Genomic DNA, 11,413 nt, shown 5'->3' with positions numbered 1-11,413 from the left:
GCCACGTTAATCAGACTTGCATTCCTTTTCAATTGATTAAAGAATTGCCATGACCTTGGCCAAAAAAAAAAAAAAAAAGAATTGCCATGACATTTAGTTTGAGTGATCATGGTCTTCCACTCATAATATATGTCCCATGCATAGATTTCAAAGAGAAACATAAGACCTTGAACACTCAATATAGCCCCATGCTCTGTTTACAGTGTTAATCCACAAAATAGCCACAGCACAAACAAAAATATTTCTATTACTCAAACATACAAGCATACAAATTGATAGGTTGCTTTTGAACTGGAAAACAAGACCAAGAAATATGTTCACCTTCACATTATGGACAAGCGGGTGCTTACAGTAAAGCCGTATATTCTAACAATGGAATGATCTGCTAAACATCACGAACGAAAAGAGAAGGGTTGGCTGATGCAGTACCCACTTGAACTTCAAGAAGTTCTAGCCTGCGTTCCAATATATCAAGCTTCTCATTCAACGATGCCAATTTGCTCTTCGTTGTAGCCTCTTAAAAAATAAGAAACACAAAGTTTAGTCCAAGAGTGTGTAACATAAATTATAATGCATAATTCACCCACGTCCCAAAAAGAAGAGAAATTTCCATTTTGTCTAACAAATATTTCAAACTGAAACAAACCAACATCAAGGCTGAACAAAAAAGGAAAATGATAAAACAATCACATTTTCTAACCACATTAACCGACCGCATGATGGGGCAGTTAATATGTACTTCTTACCTCAATTATTATGGCCGGCCAACTGTTAGTTAACACATTAACTGCCACATCATGTGGTCAATTCATATTGCACTCTATCATTACTCAAACGAAAAAATCTGCTTTGGAACCTCATAGTGAGATTCCAGAAAACTTGATTAATACAAAATAACTATTACGCTTAAAATAGGAAAGTTGTAGTTCGAACTATGCACCTATAGAAAGATGTATGCGCAGCCATAATTCAACTATGGCTGCAAGAAGAGTTAAGTCAAACAAAAGCATGCTGCTTGAACAAGAAGATTAACTTTAGGCCACATTCCTCGTTTGTGGACATCAAACTCAACCAGGTACCATAATCACTCCCATTTCTAGTAATATATACACAAAATGAGCTAAATTAGAGCCAAATGTTGGGCAGAAGTAGGTTCAATTTTGGCTATAGGTTCAGGTTAATATGTAAATTAAATAACCTCATATTATTGGTATAGTGAAAAGGCAAAAAAGTCTAAAATCAACCCAAAATCTCAAAATGAGAAACCCAAATCAGCAAATTCACCAAAGGTATAATTTGAAAACAAATAAATTAAAAATTAAAAATCGGTCCCAATCTCAGACGGGTCAGCACCAAAATCAGCAAGAACCATGAAACAAACTGAAAGAAGTCAATCTAAACCACAAATGAGACATACCCAAAACCAGAAAAAGCCTAAAAAGTAAACCAGGATAAAGAGAAAAAACAAAAGCATGGAAAGGGAAGAGAGGTTGAGTTGGCGTGTACCGAATTGGACAAGGAAATCGAAGAGGCGGCGAACGTTGAGAGAAATGTGGGAGATGAACTCGCGGTTTTCCCAGTCAGCTTGGACCGCTATCCCTACGTTCACTGCGTTTGTTATCCCTCCTGCCCGAGCCATGTTTGATCTGAGAAGGAGATCAAAGATCCAACAGCTACAAATTTTTCATTTACTATAGAAAGGCAAGCAAAGGAGCAACTGGGGTGGGTACATACATTAATATTTAATGTTGTTGGTCTGTTTTGGCCAAAAAAAAAATGTTGTTGGTCTGTTTAGTAAAAGTTGATTGTTTTTACTTGTTTTTTTTTTTTTGGTTTGTGAAAAATGAGTGGAAGGGTTTGGGGGTGGTTGCTACATCAACATTCAACATCAAAAAATGAGTGGAAGTGGGTTTTAGCTTAAGGCTTAAGGCTTTAATTATGTTATGTCTCATGAAGTCACGAATTATATAGCATCAGACTTTGTCCTCTAATATTCATTTAAACTCACTACACCCCTTAAATTACGTTATTTTTTCGCTCAACTGAATTATTTGTGTCACAAAATTTTGATGGATGCCACATCAACTTGACTAACAAAAAAAATGACAAACTTGATCTAATAGAGCAATTTAAAATTTCAGACAAAAAAAAAGAGCAATTTAAAACAATGGGCTTACTTTAGCAACAAAATGAGATATAAGGCACAGTTCAGAAAATATAGACATAATAAAGCCTTTTCTTAGGCACAATGGCTTTTTATCTTATGAGTTATGATTCCCATCTTTGAAGGCAAACCCTGATTATTTTATTTTTCTTTTCATCTTTAAAAAGAGATCTTTTACCATTTCTTGCTCTCTCTTGGTTTCTTTTTCAAACTATCTTCACCACAAGACAATTTGGGGAGTAATCTCCATAACTATTTTCAGTTCTTCACCAACTCCTATTAGAAATGTACATACCAAACCTAATTTAGTCCAAAAATCTCATTCCTCGTCGAAAATTTTATCAGATAAAATAAATACATAATCCTTTTTACAACCTTTTTCTAGTTCTTTCACATGCTGGAGACGAATAAGTCTCAAAATTTTGGTTAAAAAAAGTGAATCCCACAATGTTTAGCTAATGAATACCCTAATATCTACTTTTTTTTAACAAGATACTAATAATGATTGCACCCACAAACACAAAAAATAAAATAATAGACAACTAGATTATGGCAATTCTTGTTTTCGTTAAATATTGTTAGTTATCATTCACACCATGGTAAACATTCTTTGTAAGGTATATTAGGTAGTAACTCTCATATAAAAAATTAACAGAGCAGAAAAACCAATAGACACTGCCATAGTTAAAGCAAATAATAAAACAAAACAAAAAGACAATAAATGAATTTTTCACCACAAGCTATTCCAAGAAACACTACAAAGAAATTGCAAAAATTTCCAGAAGAGTTAAACCTTGAACAAATCTTAAAGGTCGATCCACTGTTCCATTTTTGTGTTATTTTCAAGTGCTTGTACAATGAAAGCAATCTTATTGAGATGGATGACACTTCATTCAAAATCATTTTGGGCAATAATTGCTACACAACTACACAAGGTCCCTTTTACTGGGTTTGAGACAATTGGGAGCAGTGCCTAAATAATTTGAAGACCAAGTACAAGCCTGCAAGTCTTCTTTCAAGTCCAATAAAGCATCGTAATTCATGCAGAAGCCGTGACTTGTAATAGGCCATTGTGCCTGAGCAGTGGCTCTGGTGAAGGTTCACGACCTCGGAATTCCACAAAAACCTGGAAACAATCATAACATGTCAAAAGAAAATTACGATTTTGGATTTTATTAAATAAAATATAGAAAAATATACCCTGTATTATGGTCAGAAAAGATGACAATGAAAGGATACAAGGCTTGTTTAAGTTACAATAGACCACAATGAGAAAGCCGTACATTGCTTTATGACAAAGCAGAAATAGTTGGAACCATATAAAGCTTTACCCACAAACAAATTGTGGTAAAAAGATTGAAAGAAATTGAATCTGAAAAAAATCAAGAGAAGAAACAAGAAACTCATGAAAAATTATGACATAAGGAATAGTTTGTCTAACCTCTAGTGGCGCCTTCCCACCTCCAAGAGCAAGGATGGTTTCTCGGAACTTGTGCCCAGTTTCTTTTACAGCCTGTTGCAAGATATAAAAAATCACTATTGACATGTGAAATGTGGTCAAATAAGCAGAGGCTTTAACATGTTTGGCGAGCTCTAACTAGCGAATAATATTAAGATAATGCACCACTACTCATTAAAAATTGCTTCAATAACAAGCCTACGAAAAACTCCTTTGTCCTTATGGCTGTATTTTGTATGAAAGCAGAAACATAATATCACATTTGGGAAGATATGGAAAGCATCAGCTAAGTGTTAATGTTTGCACAACTTTAGATACCAAGATGGGAATACAAGGGACTGTACAACCTTAAGGATAATGACCATGACAAGAATCTCCAACCAGAGTATGTGTTACTTCCCTCTCACTATGATCCACAACTCATAACTTGTTGCCAATTTTATCAATAACAAACTTCTTAACCCTTTGATATAACCTAATTTTGTTTGGCAATGATCCGAGTCCAATGTCACATTTGTGCATTCAACCATGTAAACAATCCATGAGATGCCCCAAACCAGCTTAAGGTTGACAAGATATGATAAATATATAAATCAATTAGGAGCTACATGAGAATACACATAATCCACTTGAGAATTTTAGTCTCTGTTACACAATGTAAGTTGCAAGACTGAGTTCTTATGGACAGCTCTTTCCAACTTACCTTGCTGTCATCCAATCCAGCATCCTCAAATGCTGAGAAAGCATCAGCAGACAACACCTCAGCCCACTGCAAAATAGAGCAATTTTCATCCAGGATCAAATTCCATGGGAAAGGAAAATTAAAATTACAAAGAAAGACCACAAATCACAGCGAATAAACTCAAGCCGGGGAGTGAGTTGAACATCATCAGCATAAGGTGCAAAAGATTTTCTTTTTTCTTTTGTAGAAGTTGAATGCAAGTTACTTTAGGAGAAAGGAAAGGAAATACCTTGTAACTGTAGTACCCAGCTGCATATCCACCTAATATTCACAGAAAAACAATAGAAGATAAACATATAAGGTCAGTTGAAGTTAAGAATTAAGAACACTGCTGAGAAGATGAAAGAAGTAAAAGCAAACCTGCAAATATATGGCTGAAACCACAAAGGAACCTGTCTTCTGGAAGTGGAGGGATCACTTGTGCACATTCACTAACCCTCCGATCAACATCAAATATGGATTCTGATCCACCAGGTATGTAACTTGTGTGTAGCTTCAGATCTACACTTGCAAATCTTATCTACAAAAATAAAATAATATGCAGATCAACAGCAAAGTCTTTCATGTATATTAATAGAATTGACATCTTGGAACAACAAAAAATGATACAGGAAATGAATACAATAAAAAACAGGTGAAATCATTTAAAAACTAATATAAGGCTTAAATACACTAATGCGCCTTGACCTTTGACCGGTTTTCCGTTTGGTCCTGAACTTTAAACTTTCCCAATTTGGTTCTCTCTTCTCTATCTTAGTTTAGTTTGATCAAACTTTACAGATACATTTACATAAAACTTATGTTTTTTTTATATCGTTGAACATTCAGTGGTTCTAATATAATTGCACAAGCATGTCACATTCAAAAATTTGAAAATATGTACATCATAAACCCTTCAGATACCAGAATATCTCAATTCTTACATAACCTGAATTTCACAGCAAAAGAAAAGACAAATCCCTCACTGAGAGGAAACAGAAAATTTACTTACGTGTGTCATGATGATAAACAAAAATTTTGTTAATTGAAAGCAAGACAAAAACCAAAAAAGAATCCAGATGTGCATCCTCCATAAAAGCAAAACCAAGTAATACTCAATTCAAATCAATAGTACAAAATGATTTAGAAAAAATATAAAAAGAAAACGAGGCGTAAGAAAAAAGTAACACCCGCATATTGCACTGACCTGTCGAAGGCTTAGGGAGCCCGCACGGAATGTCCTAGCTGCAAGAAGCTTCAAATATACATCTTCTGAAAGAGTCTCCCCAGTTTCATAATGTTTTGCAATGCTCATTAAAGTGTCTCTACAGCACCAAATAAAGAAACAAATCACTAATACAGTGGGAAAAAAACAAAAACATTGGATCCTACTGTCATTTGATACTGCATGGAAAGAAAATGGGTTCTATGTATAGGGACTTGTAAAATTAGATAAATAGATTTCAACAAGGTACAAGCAGCTGAATCCTGAAGGCCAAATGCCAAATTACCATTAGAAGCTAGTATTTGATACATAGTAGAAATAGAACCATTTTAAAATTGATCAGAATTCCCCCATACATAGAGTACTAATGCATAAAATGCTCTGAGATAATGATGCACAAAGCAACGTGTCCTATTTCATTTGTTTTATTGAAGTTCTTGTACTATAAAAGCACAAAGATGCACCATATGCAAGCTTCATAATAATGAAACAGAACCTCACAGTATTATGTTCCTCCAAAGAAAATTAGGAAGTCAAATAAGTTCAAGTGTGCGATGATAGAGAAATTACATATTTCATAAATTTATCCCTTCCCTCCCCCCTCACAATCAATATAAAGGTCTGTAATCTGAAAACAAAATCAAGAAGATATAGATGCATAATAGTTTAAAGGATTATGGAAGACAGAATTACTTATGGTAACACCAATTTTCCATGAACTGAGAGGGTAATTCAACAGCATCCCATTCTATCCCCCGAATACCAGCAACTAGACCCTCATCCTGCTTAGTCAGCATATGCTGAAGTGCATGACCAAATTCATGGAAGACAGTCTCTACCTGCAAAAATAGTCACTAGTCCATAACTTTTAAGACAATAAATATACAAAATTGTGGCATCCACTGCACAACCTAATAATTTAATAGACAGATGGCGTAGATGGAGAAAGCCCAATTGGTAGCCACAATCACACACCTCTCCCATAAAAGGGGGTCCCAAGTTTGAATTCTCCTCCCGAAAATGTCATAACTTATAAAAAATAAATCAAATAAATAAATAAAATGAAAATGAAACTGAAACTATTAAACAACATATGGCCTAGTATATAATTTCAATCTCCCTTACACAATGGTTGGGTACACAAGTCGAAAGAGAAAGGAAAATAAAGAGCGAAAGAAAAGGAAAGGCACCTTCCCTTGCAAGTTTGGTAATCTAAATATATTATAAATACATATCATATTAATTAAAAAATAAAAAGTGGAAGGAGGAAATTATAAGTGGATCTCACTGCAGTATAAGAAAATGAAATACACTTTCTGTAACTTCTATCATCCTTCCTTCATATAGCTCCAATACAGGAAGAAAGAATATTATGAGCTACATTTCCTAAAAAGTAAAGATGGGCCTCAAATGTAGGGACACTCCTGTTTCCTTGTCCACTCAACCGAAGATACGCTCCTTCCTCCATTTCCCCTGATCCCCTTTACTTTCCCTCCCCTTTCTAAGCACACATAGCCTTGGTATCCTTTTAGATTTTGGGCATCTTAACATATTACGGCCAGTAAGCTGAAATGAATGTAATTAAATTTACCTCTCGAAAGGTCATAAGGCTGGGCTTGTTTCCCACTGGTGGTGTTTGATTGCACACCATGTGTGCCACAGGCAGCCTCGCAGAGGTACCGTCACGTGACAACACACGACTCCTAGCAAGAACTTCATCCATCCATGCACCTCCCCTTTTCTCAGATGGACGGGAATATGGATCAAAATAAAAGTATGCAATGGGACTCCCAGAAGAATCTTTGAGACGATAAAATCTAACATCATTGTTCCAAACCTGAAATGTATATTTTTGTATATAATATCATATATGTATATGAGTAGAGGATGCAAATTCACATCTTTATAAAACGACCAAAATAGAGCACAACTGAAGTAATCGAGATATATACCGGAGCTAGACCATCAGCCGGTTCAATATCAATTCCAAAAAGCATGTTTGCTAGGTTAAAGAGACCATCCATAACCTTAGGCAACGAAAAATATGGACGCAATTCTTCCTGTAGGATACAAAAGCAGGAATATAAGTCTTCCAAGCAGACCTGGTGGCCTAAAATCAATAAAAAAAATGAAAACATAGAAAAAATAGAAAGCAGAAAGAAAGAGTTTGAAAATTCTTTGCAATTCTATTACATCAATAAATTGATCCATATGTTATCACCTGAAAATGATACTAATCACACCCATTAGGTGTTGCACATGTAATTCCAAACAAATGAAGATTAGAAGTTGAACAGAGAGAGTGAGAGAGAGAAAGAGAACCTCATTGATGTCAAATTTTGTCTCCCGAAGCCTCTCACTCCAAAAGTTGATGTCCCAATGGTTCAAATCATTGGCTTCTGGAGCATCTTTACTTTTGGAGAAATTCTTAAGGTCTTCCATATCTACAAGGAACAGTAAATCAATCCAACCATCAAGATATTTTCCAACGTACAAGGCTTTTGTTGAAAGTAGTTTGCATTAAAAATGAAAATTCTAGGCAATCGTTTTCATTTTCCTTTTATTCCTTTGAAGAGATGACAAAGTTATATCAGAGACTGAATACCAAGGAAAATAGAAGGTAACTTATTTTTAGAATACATAACAAAATTTTAACAAACTAAAAAGAAAACTGAAAAAAAAAATAATAATAATAAAAGAAAGAGCCTACACTTAAATCCATTTTAAGCAAGATAAACTCTAATAAAATTTTGATTCACCTAACAGTTAAAAAAAACATAGAAATAACTTTGCATAAAGTAGGACGGTATGCCAATAATCTACCTTGAACTCCAGCATTCCAGGACGCACTTCGGAGCTTTTCCAGGAGCTCTTCTGCCTTTTCAACAGTAGCCATTTTGGTTGCCATGCTTACCTGATACGTTATACCTCAGCAAGCGCATCATAAGAAAGTAGTTTTAAAATGAATAGACGTACCTCGGCATAGTTATTGTAATTGAGAAGCTTGGCCTTTTCCAACCTAAGCTTCAAAATTGAGTCAATGATTACAGAATTATCCAAATCTCCACTAGAGGCACGAGTTACGTAGGCACGGTATATTTCCTCACGCAAAGACCGGTTTTGAGCATGCTGCATAACAGAGAGAAAACTTGGACCATCCAATGTAATTAACCAAGGCCCATTCTCTGCAGTCGCGTTTTCATGCCCCTGATGAGATACACAGATGCAATAGATGATACCAAGTAAGATAAAGAACAAATACTAAAAAATGGAAACCTCACCAGAGTACAATTCGAATACCTTTGACAGTGCTGTTTGTGCAGCCAATCCAAGAGCAGTAGCTGGCAATCCTTCAATTTTGTTCTTATCAGTAATTAACTTTTCAAACTTCTTTGTGGCATCCAAAACATTCTCCTCAAATTTATGAGACAGTCTTTCTAGTTCCTGCAAATACAAAATGCCAAAATCAAGTAATGGCAGCACCAAACTAAAATCAGAAAATCATCATCAAAAACTATTAATTAGTCTTACTCTAATTAGAGAGATAATACTTCAATATCCAATATTTCCAAATTAAAAGAAAAGACCCAAAAAATATAAGGAGAAAGAAAAGGCAGAAGAGAAATTTCCCGATAAAAATCATTTAAACTATCCCCCCCCCCCCCTTCCCACTCTCAAAATATAAGAAAAATAACAAAAAAAAAAAAAAAGTTAATAAGCAATGCTCGTACAAGCCCAAATGAAGCTATGTATCCAAGAAATAAAACATGGCATTGCGCTACCAAGTAGCAACTTTTATAACGATGATAACACAGGAGTTATTGTAAATGTATACCAAGCCTTCTTCACAAAACGGAAATATCAAAGACACAATTGAGGGCGTTGTTAGGAAAGACTCCTATTGTACTAGCTTAATAAATGTATTAAAGCACACCTGTTCAATTTTGTTAAACTGGTCTCTTTTATCATCCTCAAGAGAAACACCATTCAGAACTGCCTCCTTTATTTGGGCTGCACAAGTACAGTTAATAGGGAAAAGAGAAATGTCAGACACGGCAAGCATACACCACAACGCAAAGGTAAAAGGAGAATCACAAGTTAACTAGATATTGTTTTAGCAGAATACTTAGATGTTAATTTGTGAGCTTGCAAAATTGCAAATTAGCCCTAATGATTACACCATTATATAGCTTAGATATCAAGAATCTACAAAGCATGCATCAAGGCAACAACATGTTTTGCACAGAGCTCTCAGTCCTGCATCCAGTTCAAGCACCAAACACGAGTCATCCTTTTTCTAGTGTAAAAGAAAGCAAGGCTAGGTGGTATAGGTCTAGATCATTAAAGATCACAATTACTTTAGAATAGAAAAAACAATAACAAGGTTGTGAATCCACATGCATGCCTTATGTAGATACCATTTGAAGTACTCACATTCAACTATACGTTTGCGAGCATCACTCAGTGTCTGCCAATCAGGAGATTCTTGAATAGCTTTAAATGCATTGTAAATTGGTTTGCTTTGCCCCAACCTGAGCTGAAACTTAACTTTCTCTGGCTGCAAACCAACACCAAACAACTTAACCACCAAACAAGACACCAAAGCAAAACCAAAACCAAAACCAAAACCAAAACCAAAACTAAAACTAAAACACTCAGCATTGTGGACCCAAATGTACAATCAGGGAAAGTCAATGCAATAACACTGAGATGTAAGTTAAAGTTAAAAGAACTTTAAGAGGCAAGTCAATTGACAAAAATCATCTAATATAGCCTTCTTTGAAATAAGAACAACAATCAGAAATTTATAAGAAAAATGGAACTTCAAGCATTTACGCACACAAAGAAACAAAATTGAAAATAAAAGGATAAGAAAACATGCCTGGACTTCTTCAATAGCAGAACGAAGCTCCGGTGAGTCCTTAACAGACTTGAGGTGGTTGACTAACCCCCAAACCACAGTTAACCGGTCAACGATCTTCTCCAACGGCACGACCAGCTTCGGCCACGTGGGCTCGACCGTGCGTTCTAATTCCTCCAGATCAGTCTCCTGTAAAATCCCACCATGCAGACCATCAAAGCCAAAACCGAAAAAACCCAAAACCCAGTACACAGCCAAAAATGAACAAAAATACAAATAAAAACACGAAGAACCCAGAAACCAAAACGCAAAAATGAACAAAATCATAAAAGCCCAGAAACGCAAATACGATAAGAAGATATAGATTTTAGAAATAAAATAAAATTCGTACAAGCTTCTGCAAGAGGGCTCGAATCCCAGGGCGCACGTGCTTGGCATCGACGACATCGAAGGGAGGGAAGTCGAAGTCCTGGAGAAGAGGGTTGGCTTCGTCTACAGTAGCAGAGGCGGCCATTAGAGGAGCAGAGAGGGAGGAGCAAGAGTGAGAGAGTGAAGGGTAGGTGGTGGTGGATTTGTGGAGAGTGAGGCAGAAGGAGAAGGAGGAAGACCAGAGGGGACAGGGATGGGATTTGGGTAAATGTTTAGGGGCAAAACGGGGGAAAGGAGTGCGTTTTAGGAGTGGGCTGACTGAGCGGGAGAGAGTGACGCGGGTTGCCATGAGCATGTTGAGTATAAGAAGAGAAGCCAATAGGGCTCTCTTCCGTACGTGGAGGTCTAAGACATGATGCTTCATCCTATTCCTGTTTTTATCTATTTTCTTTCTCTTGAGATTTTTTGCTATATGGAAAATGAAATTTGGGAATGCCAATTTTTCCATGTTAAAGTGGGCCCATTGACTGCCATGTCACGTGTGTTGCATTGGGATGACATATTAATGTAATTATTCACAACTAATTACTTAGTGACCCAGGCTGAGACACAAA

The 11,413-nt window shown here is 35.9% G+C and overlaps 2 protein-coding genes across 2 annotated transcripts; both read right to left on the bottom strand.

Moving 5' to 3' along the window:
- Positions 1-218: 218 nt before the first annotated feature.
- On the bottom strand, positions 219-1,734 carry BRK1 (BRICK1). The gene is made up of 2 exons (XM_086243491.1): positions 1,507-1,734; positions 219-516 (listed from the first exon to the last, which is right to left on the bottom strand). Exons 1-2 carry the CDS (start codon positions 1,637-1,639, stop codon positions 386-388), a joined length of 264 nt encoding a protein of 87 aa, XP_086099617.1. The 5' UTR covers positions 1,640-1,734; the 3' UTR covers positions 219-385.
- Positions 1,735-2,861: 1,127 nt separating this feature from the next.
- LOC147284211 (putative cytosolic oligopeptidase A) lies at positions 2,862-11,223 on the bottom strand. The gene is made up of 17 exons (XM_086243492.1): positions 10,822-11,223; positions 10,452-10,619; positions 10,004-10,127; positions 9,504-9,580; positions 8,870-9,013; positions 8,546-8,776; positions 8,393-8,483; positions 7,892-8,013; positions 7,522-7,629; positions 7,161-7,406; positions 6,263-6,408; positions 5,552-5,669; positions 4,726-4,885; positions 4,595-4,626; positions 4,327-4,392; positions 3,606-3,677; positions 2,862-3,290 (listed from the first exon to the last, which is right to left on the bottom strand). Exons 1-17 carry the CDS (start codon positions 11,221-11,223, stop codon positions 3,204-3,206), a joined length of 2,394 nt encoding a protein of 797 aa, XP_086099618.1. The 3' UTR covers positions 2,862-3,203.
- Between the last annotated feature and the right edge of the window lie 190 nt (positions 11,224-11,413).

Source organism: Dryas octopetala, chromosome 5 (assembly GCF_963921425.1).
Source record: "Dryas octopetala chromosome 5, drDryOcto1.1, whole genome shotgun sequence".
NCBI lineage: Eukaryota > Viridiplantae > Streptophyta > Magnoliopsida > Rosales > Rosaceae > Dryas > Dryas octopetala.
This window is presented reverse-complemented; position numbering and strand designations above follow the sequence as displayed.